Source organism: Palaemon carinicauda, chromosome 3 (genome assembly GCF_036898095.1).
Source record: "Palaemon carinicauda isolate YSFRI2023 chromosome 3, ASM3689809v2, whole genome shotgun sequence".
NCBI classification, from domain to species: Eukaryota; Metazoa; Arthropoda; class Malacostraca; order Decapoda; family Palaemonidae; genus Palaemon; species Palaemon carinicauda.
In genome coordinates, this window is record NC_090727.1 from 137,172,333 (window position 1) to 137,198,274 (window position 25,942).

The 25,942-nt window shown below is 38.8% G+C and overlaps 1 protein-coding gene across 2 annotated transcripts in view; it reads left to right on the forward strand.

Moving 5' to 3' along the window:
* Positions 1–25,942, forward strand: part of LOC137638568 (ubiquitin-fold modifier 1) — a 96,355-nt gene that overhangs the window by 51,483 nt on the left and 18,930 nt on the right. The window contains exon 3 of one of the 2 annotated variants that reach the window (XM_068370740.1): positions 10,783–15,068. The exons of the other annotated variant lie outside the window; for it this stretch is intronic. Coding sequence (XP_068226841.1) covers positions 11,217–12,185 — 969 coding nt within the window. The 5' untranslated portion in view covers positions 10,783–11,216 and the 3' untranslated portion in view covers positions 12,186–15,068. Of the gene's footprint in view, positions 1–10,782; positions 15,069–25,942 lie in introns of those variants that run through there. 2 annotated transcript variants of the gene reach the window in all.

A 25,942-nucleotide genomic window follows, 5' to 3' on the forward strand; every position in this document is an offset into this window, starting at 1 on the left:
ACGTCAGAACATTTTCACAGCCCACTACCTACAAGACGTGACCCACAGGAGGCTCGATACATTTTCTATCGATCCTTTGATGGCTGCACAACAGCTGGTATAATACCTCAAGCTCCTTATTGGAGAAGTAGCAGAAGGTTGAGGGCACTGTTACCAGGTTGTAGTCTGCGTGAATGAAAAGGTTTGACTGGCTCCTATTCTTTTCTTCATCCTCCCCTTTCTTGGGGAAAGCGGCATCCTGGGGCTTTCCATCTCTTTAGTTTTTGAAGATAGCTTCAATTTCAAACACAATGAATTCATTCATGGGCACATCAGGGCTTCATCAGCTTCAGGTATATCAATCAAATTATTCCCTTCATATCTCCTATTGATAACCTCACTAATGTGTTACATCCGTTGTCTTTCTTCATCTTCTGTTGCTATAACAGAGCCATCTTTCTTTATGATGGGTTTATGCTTCTTCTTTTTTGTCCCGAAATTTCAATTATAATTCTATGAGCAATTCTTACACCTAGCCACTTCCTGAATTCATAGCTTTGTCAGCCTCATCTGCTTTACTTTCAAAATATTCTCTCCAGTCATTCCTGGCTTTTCTTTTGACCTCTCTGTCAATACTGGAATACTTAGCTCGCTCTACCTTTTAATGTTCATTACTTCCTCAAAAACTTTCAACAATAATTTTTCAATATTTAACTTAGCCGGTGATTATATAAGCTGCAGCTCTGCTGCTCAACAGAAAACTCTACGTTAAAAATCCGCCAGCGATCGCTATGCAGGTAGGGGGTGTACTTCAACAGCGCCATCTGTCGTGCAGGTACTCAGTACTCATTGTAAACAAAGAACTCAATTTTCTCTCTGTCGTGCCACCGGCAAGACCTACTAATTCGCTGTTGCTAACTGGATTGGTTTTCACAACTATTTGGTGAAGTACACGTTTCTAGTTTTGAGCTTTCGCTGTGCAGGCTTTCTCTTCAATAAATCCTTGCATTCTTTTTTTGATATCGGATTATTTGTTGACGACTTTGGATAGTTTTTGAATTCCCCTTTGACCAATTCAAAATGGCTGACCTTTCTCAAGTCCCTAAATTCAGGAAGTGTAATGCTAGGGACTGTTCAAGGCGTCTTCCGAAGGCCTCTATCGATCCTCACACCGTTTGTTCCAATTGTCGGGATAAAACCTGTCAATTGGAAGATCGATGTGAGGAATGCGTTGGGCTTTCGGAATTCGATTTTATCGAATTCCAGAAATATACATGTAGGCTAGAGAGAGATAGAGTCAGGAGAAGTTCATCTCGTTCCGTTGATTTTTCCTCTCCTCATGCCCCACAACCTATTCCTTCCCCTGTAGTGGTTGCTCCTAATCCCCCTTCTGGCACTCAGGAACCTTCGATGGCAGATATGATGCGTGCCATCCAAGCTCTGGGTGAGAGAGTCGAGTCCTTGGCTAGTGACCGTAACCAGCTCATGGCGGACGTCAAGGAGCTGAAGTGTAAGAGTGCAGTGGGAAGTGATAAAGTGAGTGATAGTGTTGTGGATAGTGTTGCGCTTGAGGGTTCGTCTGTTCGTGCCTGTCGTCCTCCTAGTCCGGGACCTCTTGCAAGCTCCCAAGTCCAGGGGAGAAGCAATGTCGTACGACCAAAGGGTTCGAGAGGCTTTAATCAGCGAACAGACGTTCCCTCCGTGGTTTCGGGCGTATCTACCCAAGATCGCCCCACCCACACAGAGACGAGAGAGCCCATTTATTTCTCGTCTGCGGAAGAGGTTTCTCGTAAGAAACCATGGACCAAGGTCTCACGACCTCTTAAGCGCAAGTCGGTCCCTTCCGCGCAAGTCCAACGGCCCAGTTGTAGCCACTGGGTCAGTTCGGACTCGCTGCAGTCTTCCGATGACTGCTCACCTCCTAAGAGAGGCAAAGCGGTACCGCCTCAGGCAGTCACACCGTCTGTCGCCGCACCTGCTCCTGTAGACCCTAAGTTGTCTTTGCTGCAGACCATGCAGTATCAGTTAACGTCTCTGATGCAGGACTTTCGTGCGGAGAAGGTTGCTGCTGCACCAACCTCTTGCCTACAACCAACCACGGTTGTGCGTCCGGTGGACGCTGAGGCGACCTTCTTGCGCACTCCAGCTGAGAGAGTCCCGCCACCCATGCGTTCCAGTGTACCCTGCCAGCCGCATGTTGACGTTCAGCGACGCACGGAACCTTCCGTTGACGTTCGCGAGGTACAACAACCGTCAAAGTTGTTTTGTTTTGACGCGGTGCGTCAACCTCCGCAACCCAGTGTGGTTGCCTCTGCTCGCCCACATCAGACTAGACAGTCTGGAGTAGACGCTGTGCGTCCCCGCGCTGCTATGGTTGTTGCCAGCTCACAGACTGGGCAACAGTTCCATGACGTTGCGTCCGGTTCAGTCACGCGTGCACCCGTGCGACCGGACTCAGCTGACCAGCCGATACCTACTCCTTTGCCGCTTCCTCCTCAATTCTCGGATGATGGACTCTCTGATGATGACGATGCGGCACACGTTGATGAACCACATTCGGACCTTGACGAGCCCAAGACCACGCAACCCTCTTTGGACTTTAGAAAAGTTCTTGCTCTGTTCAAAGAGATGTATCCGGACCAGTTTGTGTCTGTGGCTCCACGCTCTCCTCCGTTAGAGTTTGCTTTAGGTACGCAGTCATCCTCGCCTGCCTTTACGAAACTCGTCCTCGCACGCTCGTCCAAGAGAGCTTTACGAGTTTTAGGAGATTGGATGCAGTCCAAAAAGAGTCTAGGGAAGACAGCCTTTACGTTTCCCCCTGCTAAACTCTCTTCCAGATCGAGCGTCTGGTATGCCACGGGAGAAGTTCTCGGCTTGGGAGTTCCTGCCTCTGCCCAGGGCGACTTCTCAAGTCTTGTAGACTCTCCCCGCAGGCTAGCCATGAGACGCTCTAAGATATGCTGGTCACCTTCGGACCTAGACCATCTGTTGAAAGGAGTATTTAGAGCCTTCGAGGTCTTCAACTTTTTGGACTGGTGTCTGGGAGCTTTGAGCAGGAAGATCTCCCCTTCTGACAAGGAATCTTCCTTGCTCATCATGTCCTGCATGGACAAGGCCATACGTGACGGATCTAGTGAGCTTGCTGCTTCGTTCGTATCCGGGGTCCTCAAGAAGCGTGAGAACCTTTGCTCTTTCCTGTCAGCTGGAGTGACACCGTGTCAAAGATCAGAACTTCTGTTTGCTCCTCTCTCTAAGTGCCTTTTTCCAGAGGACTTGATTAAGGAGATTGCTGCTTCTTTGATTCAGAAGGACACCCATGACCTGGTTGCGTCCTCTGCCCGCAAAGCCACCCCTTTGCTTACCTTGTCAAGACCCAGGATGGACACTCCAGCGTCCAGATTTATTCCGCCCTTTCGTGGCAGAGCCTCCAGCAGAGGAGGTGCTCGTGCCGAAGGGAGACGTGGGAAGAAGAAAGGAACCAAGTCCTTTAAAGGCAGAGTCTGACTGCCACCTTCTTCAGACAGCAGTGGGAGCCAGACTCAAGAACTTCTGGCAGACCTGGGAGAAGAGAGGCGCAGATGCACAATCTGTGAAGTTGCTCAGAGAGGGGTACAAGATCCCGTTTGTACGAAAACCCCCTCTAGCAACGTCTCCCATCGATCTCTCTCCCAGGTACAGAGAGGAAGACAAGAGACGAGCATTGAAACAGGAGGTGTCTCTCTTGCTAGAAAAGGGAGCGGTAGTCAAAGTCCTGGACCATCAAACCCCGGGCTTCTACAACCGTCTCTTCTTAGTGGTAAAGAAGACAGGAGGGTGGAGGCCGGTGCTAGACGTCAGTGCGCTGAATGTCTTTGTCACAAAGCAGACGTTCGCCATGGAGACCACAAAGTCCGTTCTAGCAGCGGTCAGAAAGGAAGACTGGATGGTCTCTTTAGACCTAAGGGACGCATACTTTCACGTCCCCATCCACCCAGACTCCCAACCTTTTCTGAGATTCGTTTACAAAAAGGTTGTCTACCAGTTTCAAGCCCTGTGCTTTGGCCTAAGCACAGCTCCTCTTGTGTTTACGAGGCTGATGAGGAATATAGCCAAATTCCTTCATTTAGCGGACATCAGAGCCTCCCTCTATTTGGACGACTGGCTTCTAAGAGCTTCTTCCAGTCGTCGCTGTCTGAAGGATCTAAAGTGGACTCTAGATCTGACCAAGGAATTGGGTCTCCTGGTCAATATGGAAAAGTCTCAACTGGTCCCATCCCAAACTATTGTGTATTTAGAGATGGAGATTCACAGTCAAGCTTTTCGGGCTTTTCCGTCGGCCCCCAGAACAAGTCAAGCCCAGTTATGCATCCAGAACATGCTGAAGAAGGAACGATGTTCAGTCAGGCAGTGGATGAGTCTGATAGGGACACTATCATCCCTGGAACAGTTCGTATCGTTAGGAAGACTACACCTCCGTCCTCTTCAATATCACCTAGCTGTTTACTGGAAAAAGGACAAGACGCTAGAAGCGGTCTCGATCCCCATTTCCGAGAAGATGAAGTCTTCCCTGACTTGGTGGAAGGACAGTATCAGCCTCAGAGAGGGTCTGCCCCTAGCTGTTCAGACTCCCAACCACGTTCTCTTCTCGGACGCATCGGACACGGGCTGGGGCGCGACATTAGACGGTCGGGAATGCTCGGGAACTTGGAACTCGAGTCAAAGAACATTGCATATCAACTGCAAGGAGCTACTGGCAGTTCATCTGGCCTTGAAAAGCTTCAAGTCTCTCCTTCAAGGCAAAGTGGTGGAGGTGAACTCGGACAACACCACGGCTTTGGCGTACATCTCCAAGCAAGGAGGGACCCACTCTATGACGTTGTACGAGATCGCAAGGGACCTCCTCACCTGGTCAAAAGATCTAAACATTTCTCTAGTAACGAGGTTCATCCAAGGCAACTTGAATGTCATGGCAGATTGCCTCAGTCGGAAGGGACAAATCATTCCAACAGAATGGACCCTACACAAGGATGTGTGCAAGAGACTGTGGGCCACATGGGGCCAGCCTACCATAGATCTCTTCGCAACCTCGATGACCAAGAGGCTCCCAATATATTGCTCACCAATCCCGGACCCAGCAGCAGTTCATATAGATGCCTTTCTCCTAGATTGGTCACATCTAGACCTTTATGCATTCCCCCCGTTCAAGATTGTCAACAAGGTACTGCAGAAGTTCGCCTCTCACGAAGGGACAAGGTTGACGTTAGTTGCTCCCCTCTGGCCCGCGAGAGAATGGTTCACCGAGGTACTTCGATGGCTAGTGGACGTTCCCAGAACTCTTCCTCTAAGGGTGGACCTTCTACGTCAGCCACACGTAAAGAAGGTACACCAAGGCCTCCACGCTCTTCATCTGACTGCCTTCAGACTATCGAAAGACTCTCGAGAGCTAGAGGCTTTTCGAAGGAGGCAGCCAGGGCGATTGCTAGAGCAAGGAGGACATCCACTCTTAGAGTCTACCAATCGAAGTGGGAAGTCTTCCGAAACTGGTGCAAGTCAGTATCAGTATCCTCGACCAGTACCTCTGTAACTCAAATAGCTGACTTCCTTTTATACCTGAGGAAAGAAAGATCTCTTTCAGCTCCCACTATCAAGGGTTACAGAAGCATGTTGGCATCAGTCTTCCGTCACAGAGGCTTGGATCTTTCCAACAACAAAGATCTACAGGACCTCCTTAAGTCTTTTGAGACCACGAAGGAGCGTCGTTTGGCTACACCTGGTTGGAATTTAGACGTGGTACTAAGATTCCTCATGTCAGAAAGGTTCGAGCCGCTACAATCAGCCTCCTTTAAAGATCTCACTTTAAAGACTCTTTTCCTGGTTTGCTTAGCCACAGCTAAAAGAGTCAGTGAGATTCACGCCTTCAGCAGGAACATCGGATTTTCATCTGAAACGGCTACATGTTCTTTACAACTTGGTTTTCTAGCCAAAAACGAGCTACCTTCTCGTCCTTGGCCGAAATCGTTCGATATTCCAAGCCTATCAAATATGGTTGGAAATGAACTAGAAAGAGTCTTATGCCCTGTTAGAGCTCTTAAGTTCTATTTAAGACGAACTAAACCTTTACGAGGACAGTCAGAAGCTTTATGGTGTTCTGTTAAGAAACCATCTTTGCCTATGTCAAAGAATTCTTTATCCTATTTTATCAGACTGTTAATACGAGAAGCTCATTCCCATCTGAGTGAGAAAGACCAAGCGTTGCTGAAGGTAAGGACACATGAAGTTAGAGCTGTCACAACTTCAGTGGCCTTTAAACAAAATAGATCTCTGCGAAGTATAATGGACGCAACCTATTGGAGAAGCAAGTCAGTGTTCGCGTCTTTTTATCTTAAAGATGTCCAGTCTCTTTACGAGAACTGCTACACCCTGGGACCATTCGTAGCAGCGAGTGCAGTAGTGGGTGAGGGCTCAACCACTACATTCCCCTAATTCCATAACCTTTTTAATCTTTCTCTTGAAATGTTTTTATTGTTGTTTTTGGGTTGTCCGGAAGGCTAAGAAGCCTTTCGCATCCTGGTTGATTTGGCGGGTGGTCAAATTCTTTTCTTGAGAAGCGCCTAGATTAGAGGTTTTGATGAGGTCCTGTAGTATGGGTTGCAACCCTTGATACTTCAGCTCCTAGGGGTCGCTCAGCATCCTAAGAGGATCGCGAGGCTCCGTAAGGAAGACGTACTTAAAAAGGCAGAGTAATTGTTCAAGTCGACTTCCTTACCAGGTACTTATTTATTTTATGTTTGTTATTTTGATAACTGCTAAAATGAAATAAAAAATCCTTAGCTCATAATAATGTAAACATTTATTGCTGGTCTCTACCCACCCCCCTGGGTGTGAATCAGCTTATATAATCACCGGCTAAGTTAAATATTGAAAAATGTTATTTTGATAATAAAATAAATTTTTGAATATACTTACCCGGTGATTATATATTAAAGGACCCTCCCTTCCTCCCCAATAGAGACGCAGTGGACCGAGGAGAAAATTGAGTTCTTTGTTTACAATGAGTACTGAGTACCTGCACGACAGATGGCGCTGTTGAAGTACACCCCCTACCTGCATAGCGATCGCTGGCGGATTTTTAACGTAGAGTTTTCTGTCGAGCAGCAGAGCTGCAGCTTATATAATCACCGGGTAAGTATATTCAAAAATTTATTTTATTATCAAAATAACATTTTCTGTCTTTGTTTCCTTTTTATAGTATCCTAAGTATCATTTGATATCCACAGCTTTCTCCATGTAACTGTGTGTCCCAAGACTTCACTACCAACTGACTGATATATTTTCTTAATATCACACTGTTCTTCATTAATTGTCTGTTTGTTGTCTCTTAAAGTCTCTAAGACTGCAAATCGATTCGTACATTCAATTGCAAATGTTTCTCTGTGCTCTTCTTTTAAAAGATTAGTTGTATCAAACCTAGGTATTTTATAAATTTTTCTGTTGGGTGCTTTCAGTTTAAATTTCAGTGTGGCAGTGAGGAGCTGGTTATCACTAACAATATCTGCACCTCTGTAGCTTCTTACATTTCTCAGCATCCTCCTTCTCTCTTTATTAATGGCAATATGATCCATCTGATTTTTGTAATTGCAACATGGTGAAGTCCTTGTATACTTGTGGATGTTGATGTGTTGAAAAAGAGCACTTCCAATGACAAGATTGTGTGCTGAACAGAAACTTATGAAATTTGCTCCATTTTCTTTTTCAACTTTGCCAAGACCCTCGACACCCATCACATTCTCTATCCCTTGGTTATTTCTTCCAACTTTATCATTGAAGTTGCCAATCACAATTTTCACATCTCTCTGGGATCTCATCTATTATCCTCTGCAGTTCTTCATAGTATTCATCTATCTTTTCTTAGCAAGTAATAATGATAATTGATTTGATAAATGCATAAACTTTACAATATATAGCAGCGTTGAGATGTTGCTATTAGTCTGTCAATGACATTGTCCGTTTCACTTTATCTGATGCTTCGATATTCTCTTTATGGAGAAATATAACTACCAATCATGGATGTTGTAGTACAAAAATAAAGTTTTTGCAGGTCTGCCGCAGTTTTTTTTTTTTTTTAATAACGTTTTGGGGCCATTGTCACAATACTGTTAACTTTACAGCGCAGTACAAAGTGCCTGTATGATAAACAATAGCAAGCACAACTCAACAATGAATATGGAGTCACAACTTCACAAAAAAAATCCAATGAAATTATTCTTCTACTAGCTCTGCTACGAGAGTGAAAGAGTTAGGCTCTGAGCAAGTGAGTGTTGTGAGCTAATATAAAAAACAAAATGGCAAAAAAATCCTTTGAATGGTTTAGGGGTATGAGTGGTAATCTCATTACTACTTGTTTACTAAAAATGCAAATATGGCTGAAAATTTTTACTCGCAGACCGATACAGTGAATGTGTACTGATTTTAAATTTCATGATCATCTACTGAAATGAAGGTATTCCAAGTTATTTGTAAACAGTTGTACTGTATTAATGTATCTTGGAATATATACTGTATAAAGGAAAGGTCCTGATATTGCTATATATACTGATGCCTCGAAATCATTGATAGATTATTTTGTACTGCAGTATATTCAGGCAAAATAAGGGAGTTTTCATTACGTACTGAAGTACTGTATCACTATTTACATCTGAGCTATTGGCAATTTGCTTTTAATTAACTTTTAAAACAATTGAATATAGAATGAACCACATGGTATTACAAATAAAAAGAGAGTTACTTAATAAATTCTATTCCCAAGAAGTATTGAAATATGGTGGATTCTTGACCATGTTGGAATTGTTGCTAATTTTAAAAAAATCTGTAGCACAAGTCACAGACTTACTCGTCGATCTTTGTCCAAAAGTGCCTCTCAGTCGTAACTGAAAGTCTATTGCTCAATCTGGAACCTTGTCTTCCAACTGAGTATAAGCCGGTGCTCCTTTTGCGAGTAGTCTATGCATGTGGGGAGCTTGCCCTCCCCAGGACTTCATGCCCTCTAAGTGAAATGTGACCTGTCTTATGACTCTTGACTCATGTCTCCTACTTGTGTCCTCTATTAGCCTTTGAGGTCATCAGAGAATTCTAACTCAAAATTGTCTTTTTGCTAGTAGCAGCTTTAGTGAAGTGAGTTGGCAAGTTGCATGGACACTCCTATATTAACCCTGAAGGTTAGAAGAAAGTTTCTTTTATTTTGTGTCTAAATTTGTAATAAAACCCACAAAAAGTTGACACAAGACCATATTTTGAACCTTCTCCATCCCTACACTTCATTTAGTGTTGGCAGATAGTCATGAGAAGAAGCTTTTATGTCCTGTTTGGGTTCTGTGGTGCTATTTGAAGAGGACTCAACATCTGATCGTTGAGTGTCAGCTACTTCCGTAGTAATGGCTGAACCAAGAACGAGGTGCTGAAGAGCATCTCATTCTCACTTCATGAGACAATAAAAGAGCATTTGCTTCTATGTTTGAGAGGGTCGAGGACTGAAATTACTGTCTTCAGTTAGAGCTCACAAAATTGTGGGTTTTAGTCCCACTTTAGACTGAAGAATTTTTGCTTTCTGATAGGAGATACAGTTTGGAAGTGGCAAACAACCTTCACAGCCTTTTATTTAAGGAAGCATACCTACTTCTGTACTTGAGTACTATTGTTCTTGGCCATTTAGTGGCGGCTGAAGTGTTGCCAGCCAAGCTTCCATACGAAAAAGGAATCGTGCTGTCTATATTAACGTGTTACATGTAAATCTGGAATAATAGTAGAATGATTGGGTTGTCTGCTTCTTTCCTTTCTCTTCGTTTACTTGAAGATGATGTATTCATATTGTTACTTGCTGGATCTGACATTGTTGCCAGTAAGCTATATTTCTAAGTACCATTCTTATTAGATGTATCTGTTAGTAGTAGTTCTCTCCCATCCTCCCTTTATGAGGGGAAGGGTGGTAAAATGATTACTTACCCATTGGTCATCTTAAGCTAAGTATTTCATTCCAGACTCTCTCCCCCCTTTGAGGGAGAAAAATTCCTTCATTGACCGATTACTAGGTAGCCTACATAACTTAAGTACTGGTCAGGCCCTATCAGCCTATTTCTCCCTATGATGGGCTGATAGGAGATTACTGGAGTCATATCCCTCCCTTAATGGGACCAGAGAGACTGGTGTATTCCAAAGAAGAAAAAGAAGTAATAGTTCAGTTCTAGGAGGACTTCATATCCAACAATAAGTGCCTCCCCCTATTTTGAAGCACGAAAGGCTTGTATTGTACAGTATACATGAAGGAAAAAATAAATTTTTAAAGTACAGTAATTTGTATTTTTGTTAACTATACTGTACAAATATTAAATGTTAAATTTCCCACCTCAGCCACCCCTCTCACTCCTGAGCTGAAGGTCAAAAGGGAAGGCTTTGACAGAAGTGATCATGCTCACCATCACTCATTTAGTACTTCATTTATTATTTCAACAATCATTCTAGATTTACTGAAGAAATTCCCTATTTTAAAGGACTCATGTTTATATAGTTAAGAAAAATACAAATAACTTTCAAGTTTTGTATATTCATTACATATATACATTTCTGTATGAGGTGTGTGTATATATATATATATATATATATATATATATATATATATATATATATATATATATATATATATATATATATATATATATATATATATATATAATGTGTGTATATATGTATGTAATTAGTTATAGAATGTTAAGGAACATAATTTTGTGAGAAAGGAAGAACACTGAATGGAATCTTCCTCCTCTTCTACAGATGATCAGGCAATAATTTAGGCATAGAATCCTGAACTTATAGTTGAAGATTCCCAAAGAAGAGTTCATGAAAATGACCAAATACATCACAGTGTGGCTGCTTTCTTAGGGAAAATAAGAGGAGTGCTTAATTTAAGGGGACAATTCATGAAGATTTGCCACTCGAAGCAAACAAGACAAATGTAGTAACCAGTTACTGTACAGAGTTATGAATAAATTGGTATTTTAAAGACATGTACATAATTTTTGTGGCATTATAATTATTTCGAGGGAGTGGTATAGATCTTGTAGAACAATTTTTGTATAAAGAAAAACATGACATTAAGAAAAGATATAAGTATTTATTACACTATTAATAATTGAGTTTATGGTAGGGAAGAAACTTTCTTGATGAACAAAGTTTATGCAATGGTGTTAATAAGAAAATAAAAAATCATGTGGAAAGTGGTTGTAAAAAATATCTTGTACTTCATGCATGACTTGTTGCCTGCAGCTTATAGTCAGGGTAACTGGACAGAAGATGCCCTTGACCGAGCTATAGCATGGAGTGAATATTGTGAGAAAGCTGTTAGACAGTGTTCTCATAATGGGAGCATTCATGTTGCCCTTCAGGGCATGGCAGAAAAACATGACTGGGTTCTGTCTTTGCAACAGTTGCAGAATGCACGTTTGTATTTCTTTAGCTTCATCATGCAAAACCAGTTGCTTGAGATGAAACTGTCAAATTATGTAAATGAAAAAGTTTTGGAAGCATTTGGGGAAAACCATAACCTACACCTATTGGCTAAGCAGCAAATTGAGTACCATGATAAAGTAATGGATTATATAAGAAAAAATGAAGAAAACATCAACTCTAGACTTCAAGTAAGTCTATTGTTTGAAACTGCAAAGTCCTTTACTGTTGAAGAAATTAGCACCCACTTTGAGCAAGTTTTGATGTCGTCACATGGTTTAGAGCTATTGACGGAGGCTTGGGTATCGCAGAGATCAATTGGAAATCCTAGTAAAAGCTCAATATTCTTTATGAAGTGGTTAAAGAGTATATTACAGTCATACGATTGTAATGATCTTTATGTGAGTGTTATTACTCAGTTGGGTATGTTACCTTCAGTATTGCTGTGTAAGCTTTTTGGGGAAGAAGAATCGCTGCTTTCTGCTCTCCTCGTATCTTTAAAAGGAGAGGTAACTAAACTGGAACCTTGCTATGAAGGTGAACAGTGCACCTGGATATCGTTAAAAGATGAACCTTGTATTATTGAGTATAATGGAATAATAAATATATTTCGTTCTCTAGTGAGCGAGGGTAGTCTTGCGAAACATATTAAGGAAAAACTATCATGTTGGTCAGTAGAAGAAGGAGGTATGGTGTGGAATGATATAATCAGCACTCTAAATGGAGATTGAATGGAGGAAATTCAGAAAGACAAATATGTTGTGTTTAATGTATGTAGAATTCAACAAATTCTGTCATATTTAGAATCCATGAGCAATACTGTAGTGGTAGGACACCACAAATAATTTCTAACCAGTACTGTATTGCCACTGAATTTTTTCCATTCATGTGGTAGGTGTTTGAATAGATGTTTTATACATTGTGAGAGATTATTGTTTATTTTTGTTTTCTCAAGATTTTATTGGAGAAATTTTTGATTAAGCGGGACTGTGTTAGCTCATACTGCAAACCATATAAAAGAGCATTAAAAACCATCATCGTATACACTGTGGAACTCACATGAAACAGGATTTTGTGAAGAATATACCATATACAGTACAGTATGAATGTTTATATATCAGGCAAAGTGTGAAGTTTATGATTTTAATTGATTTTTCCCTTATATTTTTTTTTCAAGATGGGTAATGAAGTTTTATTGGACTGGACTGAATGTTAGAGCAATTCATTCAATAGTTTTTGGTTAGTTTTGTTGCAATGCCTCCAGGTAAAAATGAAGTATTAGAAAATTAAGTATGGATTATTTTATGTAAAGTTTATAGAACAGTGGAAATAAGGAAGAGATCCAGAAGACAGCTAATTCTTTTATAATTCTGAATTTAAGAAAAAGCAAATTATGATGATGATGAAGATAACATAGATTCTTGAGCTTTTAGAACTCTTGAAAAACCTATTTCAGTTTCAATGGATGTTGATGTGCTGAAGTTTTAGAGGCAGGTACTGATGGGTAAAGGGGTTGTTTGGTTTGATTTCCATGCTTAGATTTGTAAAATAACATGATAATTTACTGTTTACTTTGTGTTCCATTAATATATTTTATAGTATTAGAATTATAAAATTTACCGGTAATTTTGCAGTATAGTACCTCTGATATGTATAGAAATATTTTATATGCATTATAAATGTTCTAAATGTAGGTCAAAGTGATAAAATATATTTTGCTGTCTATGGAATACAGTGCTTTAATAAAGTACAACGCATGAAAAAATTAATTTAATTTTATACTGTACGGTACATCTCATTAACAAAGTTATCCCTACATAATGAGAATTATTGTTGTTTCAAACTACCTGTAGTTTAATTGGTTTTAATGAGCCATATTTGGTTTTGAATGACTGTATTGGGAAAAATTGCTTATAGATAGTAGAAAGGACGGAAGAGGTATGTGAGAAGAGATATAAAAGAGGTAAAAATCAAGGGCTATGCAATGCACTTTGGCCCTTTATGTGGGATACCCTCCTCCATGAACTGCTAATGAGGAAAGTCAGTGACTTAAACTGTTCAACAATTTGTCTTTTGGAAAACCATCATGTCTTAAATTTTAAACACGAGGACCAAATTTGTAAGCTTCTTGTCTACAATGAAAATTAGTCATGTTTTGTGTTTTGGGGGGAACCTTTAATCCCATATCTTTTACACTACATGGTGGATAGTGTAGACGCTACCCCATACAGGGTAAATTTATAATCACAATTAGGGTAAATAAAAGTTGAAAATGCTGGTTTACTAAATATGAAGGTTAAGAATTACAAGGGAAAGACAGAAACCCTTGTAGTTGAGGATGAAAAGAGAGTTTAAAGAATCGTGAACTGTCCATAGTGCAATGTGCAAACCAAGATGTAGACAGTAGCTTACAGTATCAGATAAATTAATGTACCATAATCTACAGGTTTCTTTGGACTTCACTATTTTTAAACTGAATTTTAGTATGTGGTACTTTCTATGGTTGTAGTTTTGAAAGAATTATTGTTGACATTCTGTTTTGATGACCAAAATAATTATGCTCAAATAATGTTGATTGACTCAAATTATTAATGGGTTGAATGTCAAAGAGGTGGTTAGAAGCAACATAAAGGAGTCTAGAATGCTTAATTAAAATGAAAGAACAAGGTAAAATGTGTAGAAGAATTTAGGTTGGAAATAATGTTTTGAATTACAAATAATTTTTTTCATTGATGTTATATGCTATTCTCTGACTTAGAGGACAAGGCTTTGTATTTGTATCTGAACACATCACAAATTTTAGTTATTTGTATTTTTCCTCACTATACAAACCCAAGTCCTTTAAGGTTTACTTCCCACCTCATTCTCCCCGCAAACCCTTGGGCTGGGACCTTCAAGAATGGTGAATTGGGTCATGCGGGAGAAAAAATTAATTTCCCCGCTTCTCCCTCATGCTCTTGCGGATCTCTCACACAGGATGCTTTTGTTTCTCCCATCTGGGCAAGCAGAGCTGAAATTACTCCTATTAAAGGACTCAGATTTGTACAGGTAGGAAAAATATGAATGACTGAAGTTTGTGATCTTTAACTGTATGATTTTATAACATAATTATAGATAGTTCTTCCGGTATATTGATCTTAGTACATTGCTCTAAGAACATTTCAGTACTTGTCTATCTCCTTCAAATTTTTCAAATCAATTAAGCTTCTATTAGTGAGACGATTGTCGTACATACTGTATCATGAAAGTATTATACCAGCCTTAAAAATTATTATTTGTCCTGGATAAACTTTTTAATGTTCTATCATATACAGACCATAAGTCATTTGAAACAGTCGTATACAGTATAGAGTCGGGGAAGGAATGCAATTCCTTGAAGTTTTTGTTGATTATCAATGCATTCCGTAGCTAGCAGACCAGTTATGCAAACTGAAATTAAAGAATATTTGGAAAATGTACTTACTGGTAAAGGTTCTTTTATGTTCTTTATATCAGAACATGAAAGATCACCCAAAAAAATCAGTTTGTATTTAATTACAGTATAGCATAATCTTGAAGCCAGTTGTGAAAATATTGTAAATGTAGTTCAGTCCTGTAAGGATTCCGGACCAAAGTTCGTGTAGAAAAAATTTTTTGGATAAAGTTTGTGTGCCTAAGTATTATTATTATCATTATTACTTGCTAAGCTACAACCCTAGTTGGAAAAGCAGGATGCTATAAGCCCAGGGGCTCTAATATAGAAAATAGCCCAGTGAGAAAAGGAAAGAAGGGGAAAAATAATTTAAGAACAGTAATAAAATAAATATTTCCTATATAAACTATAAAAAATTTAACAAAAAAAAAGAGGAAGGGAAATAAAATAGAATAGTGTGCCTGAGTGTACCCTCAAGCAAAAGAACTCCAACCCAAGACAGTGAAAGACCATGGAACAGAGGCTATGGCACTATCCATGACTAGAGAACAATGGTTTGATTTCGGATTGTCCTTCTCCTAGAAGAGCTGCTTACCATTACTACTAAAGAGTTACTTCTACCCTTACCAAGAGGGAAATGGCCACTGAACAATTACAGTGCAATAGTGAACCACTTGGGTGAAGAAGAATTTTTGGTAATATCAGTGTTGTCAGGTGTATGAGGACAGTCAAAGGACTCTCTAGTGGTAGTATCTCAACATAGGGTATAAAGCTCTTCATGTCAAAAGTTCGTAATGGAAAAAAATCATAAATGTTCGTAATGGGAAAAAATCCTAAGATTGAATGTTCTTTAAAAACATGTTCATTCGCATAAAATTTGTATAAGAAAAGTTTCTTTTGCAAGCGTTCATATGCAAATATTTGTAAGGAATAGTATCTTTGAAAAGAGTATGTACTCTAAAGTTTGTATGGTATAAAGTACTATATGAAGGCTATGTAAAATAGTGCACTGTATTCTAATTTCTTTCTCCTGTCTTGAGACCATTTTCTTTTTTTTAGTGAAATCTAAGTTGCTCATCTTCATTATGTCCAAAATATTTTCCTTTTAACTTCCTAAATAAATTTTGATTATTCCCTCAATAATTTTATTTTAGGGTACTGTTGACTTAAATTATCTTGACTACATGATGTTGGACATTTTCTTTCCTCGTTAGCATTCAATAACTTCACAGTAACCCTCCTGCTATGGAGACTTATCTTTCCATATTCATATTCATCTGCTATTGGTACTGTAGGGAGATAGGTATTTCTTACTCGAGGTTATCTATCCTTCTAGGTGATGGGAGCAGTGGTTATGTGCCCACATTCCTGCAATTGGAATCTTTTCTTTTGTGAAATTTTATTCACATACTACTTCAGTATAAGCTGTCAGTGTTTTCAGTCACTTGTTGTAGGCAGTTGTCTCAGGTTTAAGTTCAGATATAAGAACATAGTACAGTACAGTATTGTAGTTACGGACTCGGAAGTCTTCTTGAAAAAGTTTGTGAACAGCCTTTCATGTAGGGTGGTCAAATTTCGTAAGAATTACAAGGGAAAGACAGAAACCTTTGTAGTTGCGGATGAAGAGAGAGTTTAAAGAATCTTGAACTCTCAGCTGACGGGGTTCAATTGAAAGAAAATGGGACCATTTTCTTTTGTTTAAGCATAGTCTTTAAAGACCATTCAGTTAGAAATTCATTGAATGCTACCGTCATTCTTTTCTCTGCCATTGGAAGAAATAAGGTTAATCAGCCCCTCATTGAGGACAAAGAAACTACAATAGTTGAGCACTGTGGAGTTTCCTTCTTGAACGATCCTTGTTAGCGATCTTTTGAGGCCTTGCCAACCTTACTTCGGGCGAGCAAGCATTGGATTGACACCTTGAGACAAGCAGCTCTGGAATGTTTACATGCATTTCGGAACATTTTCCATCTGTGTTTGTGTTTGCTAATTTGTTTTGCGATTTCTCACTATTTTAGTAAATCCTCTAGTTTGCTCTCTCAGTAGAGCTTCACTAGATGGACTGCTAGGGGTTTGCACTCTTATAAGAGAGTGGCACGACAGAGCAGACATTTTCAAGTCATATTCCCTCTAGCCTGCCCGCAGGAGTGACACATCTGACACCTCTAAGCGGGTTAGTTAGTGGATGAAAAGTAAATGAATCCTAAAATTACAGACCTGAGCAGGTGCTCAGGTTACTACAGTACTGGATTATTATAGGTAATGCATCTGCTTCCCGGCTCTAACATGCAGGGTACTAATATAATAGCAAAGGGACCTGGCTTACACCTTTGGCATTAGTAGATCCTTTTCCATTCAATGATCTGCAAGATAGTGCTCATGGGAACACTTCTTTATCATGCCCTCCTCTCAGAATGAAAGTGTTCGCCGAACTCGCTCAATCTGGTGATGGACACCTTTATCCTCACCTCTCTGAGCTGGCAGACCTTTCGGGGATCCTTGGTGTAGACAGTTTCACGCTTTCAGCCCAGCTATCTGTCTCACTTTCACACATTATCTCATGAGATATAGAGCGGTACCCAAGGTAATGCACTTGGGGCAGGTCTTGTTCACAATCATGCACCAGTTATGAGTCGCGATCACGAGCAAGCACTAGTGGCAAATCACAATCAGAGGCAAGGTTTCGTTCACAAGTGCGAGTCAGGGACAAGTGTCATTCGTGAGCTTGCGGCAGGGGCGAATCTCGTTTCACGAGTGTGCGCCAGTTGAGAGTCTCGTTTCATTGGTACATGCTAGTGGCGAGTCTCGTCTCATGGGTACGTGCCAGTGGTGAGTCTCATTTCATGATTGCTCTCTAGAGGCAAGTCTCTTTTTGCGAGCGCGCTCTAGGTGAATCTTATTTCGCGAACACACACTATGGCAGAGTCTCGATTCGTGAACTTTCTGACTTAAATCTTCTACAGAAATTTGTAGGGTGAAGTCATGTATTCCTTATAAAAACTGTCAATACTTTCAAGGTTTTCAGAATGTATAATCTATGAGTTGATAGTTTTGGTATTTATCATTCCGTAGAAAACACGCACAGGCCACCGTTTGGCCTCTCTTCCACATGAATACTGTACATAGAGTACATTTGATCAAAACTGTCTAATCTACCACTAGTTTTATTTTTAAAATCTCTTATTTTGTGTTTACCATCGTTGTTGACGCTTTGGTATGAGACCAGTATCTTTTCATTAATGAAGAAAAGGGCACTAGTACCTGCTTTTTGATATTTTTTTATTTTTAATTTCTTGCTGTATTTCTTAATTGGTGACTTTCATGGTTCCGACATTAGTAATACCACATTTGTTTAGTAGTTCTGCAGAAAAGGTACAGAGAAGAACAGTTGTGTGTGGTGTAGCCCCAAAAATGTACTTGTTCTGATTGCCACATATGAACTCAATTTTGATGCTATATTTTGCTAGCTTTTTTGGTCTGTATATTCTGAAAGGACATGGCCTCTGAATGCAAATAGCTGTTCAGCTACAGTCAGAGTTTCTGTAGGGACATACATGATTTCACAATTCTTATAAACATGTTGCAAAGTTTCCTAAGTGGAGCAAATTTGTCAACTGCATGTCTTGCATCCTGTGCATCTCGATCATCAGATCTTAAGCAGCTTATCAGGAATTTGAATAGAGCTTCAGACATGGCTATTCAATAAGTGGGTGACCCTGTCTTGGTGTCCCACATTTCTCTTTTGATAGGTGGTTATCTCTCTGAGCACCACAAAGTATCAATACTCGAAGAAGAGCCTTCATCTCGGATGGTTCTGTTAGTCTTACAACTGATATTGTCCATTTCTGCTTCACAGATTCAGTTGGAATCCTCATATTTGTCCACTGCACTGTTTCATCAATCATTTCTTCAGTCATTAGCAATATTATTGCTTTTTCAGGAGTGTTTGCACCATATGCCTCGTTTACTGGCCCTATTATTAAGTTGACTATTATTGTTATTATTATTATTATTATTATTATTATTATTATTATTATTATTATTATTTACTACTACTACTACTACTACTACTTGCTAAGCTACAACCCTAATTGGAAAAGCAGGATGCCATAAGCACAAGGTCTCCAACAGGCAAAATAGCCCAGTGAGGAAAGGTAAATAGGAAATAAATAAACTACAAGAAAATAATTAACAATTAAAATAAAATATTTTTAAGATCAGTAACAACATTAAAATAAGTCTGCTAAGCTACAACCCTAATTGGAAAAGCAGGATGCCATAAGCACAAGGTCTCCAACAGGCAAAATAGCCCAGTGAGGAAAGGTAAATAGGAAATAAATAAACTACAAGAAAATAATTAACAATTAAAATAAAATATTTTTAAGATCAGTAACAACATTAAAATAAGTCTTAAACTAAGTCTGAAGAGAAATAGAATAGAAAGTGTTCCTAAGTGTACCCTCTAGCAAGAGAACTCTACCGCAAGGCAGTGGAAGACCATGGGACAGAGGATATGGCACTACCCAAGACCAGAGAACAATGGTTTGATTTTGGAGTGTCCTCCCAGAAGAGCTGTTTACCATACTTAGAGTCCCTTACTGTCTACCACAATCAACTGAGAGAAGGGTACTGATACCAGATCTGTGTTTAATTAAATCATCAATAAGAACCAGCTTGGCCCCTCATCAGCCCCTGATTATGTTGCTGGTTTTGGCTTTGGGGACAGATTGCTTGTTATTGTCATGGAAAGTACACCTCTGGAGGAAACTGCCACGCCTTGATCCCTTGCAAGAGATGAGGACTCTGGATTCTTTTGCCCTGAAGGTACAGACCTGAGCCCAATACCAACAGAAGCAGAGAACCCATTGTCATAGTGCACTGTACTTTGTGGAGGCTCTTGCATTTGTTTGTGAATGCAACCAATGGATATGGTGACAATGACCCCAACCAAAGGTAGGTCTTTGGTCGTTGGTCAATGCTTGGGTGCCTCTCAAAGGCTAAGGCCTTCTCTGGACCTGCCATGGTTGGATCTTGCTGTTTGGCCCTAGAATGGATTGGCTATCAGATCTGTGGATCCGATAAATCTCTTGCTTGCAGTCAGTCCCACAAACCCCCCCCCCCCCCACGCTTTGAGGCATTGAGGTTCTGGAGGTCAGTGTCTTTTGCATCAGTACCTCTTCAGTTTTGACTCCTCAGTGTTCACACTTATGAGGAGTCTTCCCTTGAGAGAATCAGATCAGAAGGCACACCCTTCTTGGCTTCTGATGTAAGCTCTTACTATTCAAAATCTCGTGGAACATACTATTCATCAATAGATTTAACTCTTTTGTTCCACTTGCATTGTTGATGGGTTTGAATGGAACACCCTAGGCTACCTTTATAGCAGTACATTAGAGTATACACCAATTCCTATTCAATGGTAGAAAACAAATGAAGCTGACTAGGAGAAATCTAAGTTCTGTGGGTCAAGTGCCTCCCTTGAATCCTTAACCTGTTATGCATCCTCCCCCCTCTCTGAATGACCCTGCTTCTTTTGTATTGTCACACCATCCACCATAAAAGTATTAGGAGTTTTTTTATTTTCTGCCACAAATTACCCACTAGAATCAGCAACTAAAGTGAAGGGATCTCTCTTCCTCTCTCTTTTGTCCTGTCACTCGATAAGGAAAAGTTATTTCTTGGTATCAGAAAATAAATCAGCTCTTTCAATATCTTGATCACTGGAAGATTCAGAACTAGGGCTCTCCTCATCCAGTGGGTTATTAAAGGACACAGGTTGGTTTAGTTAAGAGGAATATAAATTACTTTTCAAATTTGTGATGCTTGGACTGCATCAGTTGGTTTCAAACGTAATGCAGGAACAACTCGAGTGATAATGTTTTACTAGAATAGTAGGTGGAAGCAAAACCTAGACACAAATCTCACATTAGGAGATGTTCAAATCCAATTAAAAGATAATATAAAATTTATGGGATTAATATCAGATACCCAGTTCAGTTGGAGAGCACATGTATCTATTTTACATTAAATTAAATGTAATGCAGTAATGCTCTGAACCTAATGACGAAAGTATCTTATACAAAGTTGGGTGTAAGGTGTTCAGCTGTACTGACAATTTATAAAGCATTCTTATGTTCTAGATAGAATATGGTAGCCTAATATATGGACTGGGCTTTGAACCTGCTTTAGAATCTTTTGATTCAATACATATATGAGATTTTGTAGTAGAGCCTTTAGATCTCCTTCAATTATTTCAGTTTTATGTAAAAGTTGGGAGCCACCTTTGTCCGTATAAAGAGAGTTTGTAACAATGTGAAGTGCTTTGAAGATCATGTCCACCACCACTTCCAAGAAGAACCTTTTGAACCCAAGTGATGTATGATTATAAACAATTATGAACCTACATGCTCACGTACAACAAATAGGCTATTCAATCTACAAACATCAGAATGACCCTTATTCAATCATCTCTCTTTCTCTACCTTGGATTATAAGTATTACAAGAATATGCTCTCATCTATGCTCATCTCATGGTCTTGAAAATCACTGCGAAACACGAAATGTGCTGAATTTTGCCATAAATAAATAAATTCCATTATTTTAATAATTTTAATGATAATTTGATAATTTTCTACCCCAACAAGTTGAAAAATAATAAAAATATAACAAAACTAGATAAAAATATGTTATTGTAACAAAATATAAATAAAGCATGGTGGAACAAGAGTATGATAGAAAATACACTAGGCCTGTGTATTCTGACGCTGGGCTGAGACTTCTTATATCATCTTTGTTGCTCATGTGAGATCGTATACCACACGCTATTGGCTGACAGATGAGAGTCAACCAATTGGGGCATAGGTATCTGTATCCTGGCTGATGATTGGCCCTCGGATCCTAGCATCAGCCAAGAAAATGATGCTAGGCCAGGCAGCCTCTTTCCTTGTTGTTTTCTACTTTACGTTTTCCAAGCCATACGTATACTTTCGTTAAAGTTTTAATCTGATTAATTTCAATCAAACATCACAATGGTGCCTACAGTTGGCTGTGAAGTAAATATAATTTTCTTCATCATCATCTGCTGCACCGCTAATTTATCATGCCTTCATCATTAAAGTTTCATTGGACTGTGTATCGTAGGTAAGTACCCCCTACAGAATCAATTAAAATTATTTAAAATTATTTAGGAATGGTTAGATATGCATGTAGCAAAATATAAATTTTTTTGAATAAAATAGTGTCAGAGAAATATTCCATGTCCCTTAGCCTTAAATTACATAGTAATGTTTTAGACAAATTCTCCATGTCCTGCAGCCTTAAGTTACATAGTAATGTTCTAGAGAAATTCTCACTGTCCAGTAGCCTTAACCCTGGATAGGTACGCTCCTCGGACACCCCTTTAAGGGTATACTCGGACGCGAACGACCCCGACGCCAAAAAAAATTCTTGAAAAATCAGTTTTTGCAGTAACCTCCTTTTTTCTTTTGCCAAAAAAAAACTTCAATGAATGCTTAAAACAACTGTAAAGATAAATACTACTCATCTGCAGAAAAACTATTTATTATAAATATTTTAAAAAATTAAGTAGAAAAAAAAAAGACCTGACATAAAAATTCATAAAAAAAAGTTTATACATATATACACAAATCCTTTTAGGAATTGATTCTTGAATGTTTAGGACACATCTTGATGTATTTTGGATGAAGTCAGACCCATGGAGGTGAAGATCTGAAATGAGAAAAAAAGGGTAACTTTTTTTGGCCAAAAAAATTTGTCCAAATTTCATGAATTTTTTTGGGTACCCAAATGAAATAGGAAGTGGCTAATTTTTTTAGGGAATAAACATATGTTATCCTAAAATAGAAATATGTAAAAAAATCTTCATTATTTTGTAAATTACATTTATATCAGGGGCCATATCTAAAGGTAATTTTTTGAGTACTTAGAAATTTCGTAAAAAAATACATATATTTAATATATAATATGATATTTATGCAGGTAAAAATATACCAAAATATCACAAATTCTATAGGGAACAAGAATATATATAGATAGGGCAGCTTACGCTTCGGATATGTCCACAAAATGGCCGCCAACCACACTGACTCAGACTCCCTAATCTGCCACTTGAAATGTAGGAAGGGTATGTCAATTTCAAGGTGTTATTTACTAATCTAATTATTATTGGATATGCATAAAAATTGTATGGTGGGTTGCTGGATAATTGTCGATTATTTTACGACTATAAAATTAAAATTCTGACCCAAAAAAATTTTTTGAAGGGAAATAAAATCGAAAAAAAAAATGTAAAACAATATAATATTTTAGCTAAAAAAATTTGATGATATTCAATCAAAAAAAAAATAAACAAAATTTTCCGACAAATAAACATCTAGAGGAATCATTACTCTGTGATAGTTCCTTAGTACGTAGTAATTTTGAAAGAATTGGGAAAAAACGAAAAAATGGCAATCACCGGAAAATCGAACACATACCTATATATACGCCATATCTGGCTAAAAAAAAGATAGGCATGGGTAGCCAGATCATCTAGAAACACTTTCCAACACTATAAAAATATAAGTTTTGCGACACTACTTGCCAATTCCTTACGGTAACATGACTAAGCAAAAAAATGCAAAACAAATAAAAAGGGGCACTCGCGGAAAAATGGCTAACATTCTAATATACAGCATTTCAGAAAAAAAAAATTCAGCCACGTGCTAGGCAAACCATCAAGGCACATTTTCCGACAAATAAACATCTAAATGAATAATTACTCTGTGATAGTTCCTTAGTACGTAGTAATTTTGAAAGAAATGGGAAAAAACGAAAAAATGGCAATCACAGGAAAATCGAACACATACCTATATATACGCCATATCTGGCTAAAAAAAGAAGATAGGCATGGGTAGCCAGATCATCTAGAAACACTTTCCAACACTATAAAATTATAAGTTTTGCGACACTACTTGCCAATTCCTTACGGTAACATGACTAAGCAAAAAAATGCAAAACAAATAAAAAGGGGCACTCGTGGAAAAATGGCCATTCTAATATACGGCATTTCAGAAAAAAAAAATTTCAGCCACGTGCTAGGCAAACCATCAAGGCACATTTTCCGACAAATAAACATATAAATGAAATATTACTCTGTGATAGTTCCTTAGTACATAGTAATTTTGAAAGAAATGGGAAAAAACGAAAAAATGGCAATCACAGGAAAATCGAACACATACTTATATATACGCCATATCTGGCTAAAAAAAAAATAGGCATGGGTAGCCAGATCATCTAGAAACACTTTCCAACACTATAAAAATATAAGTTTTGCGACACTACTTGCCAATTCCTTACGGTAACATGACTAAGCAAAAAAATGCAAAACAAATAAAAAGGGGCACTCGCGGAAAAATGCCCAACATTCTAATATACGGCATCTCAGATAAAAAAAAAAGACATGCACGTGTTAGCCCAACCATCAAGGCACACTTTCTAACACATAAACATGAAAAAAAAATCAATAATATACGGCAATTCCTTACTACGTAGTAAATTTTTACAAATATTGAAAAAAAACAGAAATTGGCAACCGCAGTTAAATACCCAATATACCAATAACTACGTCGTATCTGACAAAAACAAAATCACGCATGGGTAGCCAGATCATCTAGACACACTTTCCAACACTAAAAAAGCAAAAGTTTTACGACACTTTCGCAATATCTTACGGAAAAATGACTTGGCAAAAAAATGAAAAAAAAATGAAAAAGGGACACTCGCGGTAGAATGCCCGACATTCTAATATACGGCATCTCAGATAAAAAAAAAGACATGCACGTGTTAGCCCAACCATCAAGGCACACTTTCTAACACATAAACATGAAAAAAAAATCAATAATATACGGCAATTCCTTACTACGTAGTAATTTTTACAAATATTGAAAAAAAACAGAAATTGGTAACCACAGTTAAATACCCAATATACCAATAACTACGTCGTATCTGACAAAAACAAAGTCATGCATGGGTAGCCAGATCATCTAGACACACTTTCCAACACTAAACAAGCAAAAGTTTTACGACCCTATTTGGCAATATCTTACGGAAAAATGACTTGGCAAAAAAATGAAAAAGGGGCACTCGTGGTAAAATTGTCCTCGTGGTGATGAACGACATTTTAACTAAAAAAAAAATCATGCACATGGTAGCCAAACAATCCACCAAGACTTTCCACAACTGATAACCTATACAAGTTGCACCATTCTACGACAATTTCATAATACGTAATAACTTTGATAATTATGCAAACTACCTTAGAAGGGTAAACTCGGTCGCGCTCGACCCCGACGCGTCTCAGAAATCGGGGAAGGAGTACAGCTACAGCAATGCACATCTGGACACTACTAGAGCGTGTAGGGGAGACACCTCCTGCAGGTCGATCACCCACAAATTCAGTCACGGGGGTGAGTCACGTGAGAAAAACCTGTTTTTTTTTGACGCTCGGGGTCGCAAACGACCCATCGTACCTATCCAGGGTTAAAGTATTCTTTGTAGTGCCATTCTTCTATAGTAGTGAACTTGTATAAAATAATGTACTCCAGCCCTGTACCAATAAACTAGGCTAGGCTAGCTTAACTTTACGTGTACTTTATATGGCAGTGTAATTACCGGTATACATAAACCGCGAAAAATAGGTTTCCCTCACTTTTTGCCAGAAGACTAAATATTTGATTCCTCAGACAAACATGTCTCTCCCCATTATCTAATGAAGCATTTATATTTACATCTAAACTATCCACACTTTGGTTGCAATTAACATCGAAACAATTGCAGATTGGGTGAATCTGAAGTTTGTCCTTTATTCTGATTTGAGAAGTGCTATAGAAGCTCTCAAAGGTTACACACACGAGCCAACTGGTACTGTATTACAAATAAAAGAGCTCCTTAGATTTTATGATCAACTGGTAAATATTGAGATATGCTGGATTCTGGCCTATGTTGGAGTTGTTGGTAATGAAAAAGCAGATGTTGCTGCTATATCAGCAAAAATTTACCACAACATACCATTAACCT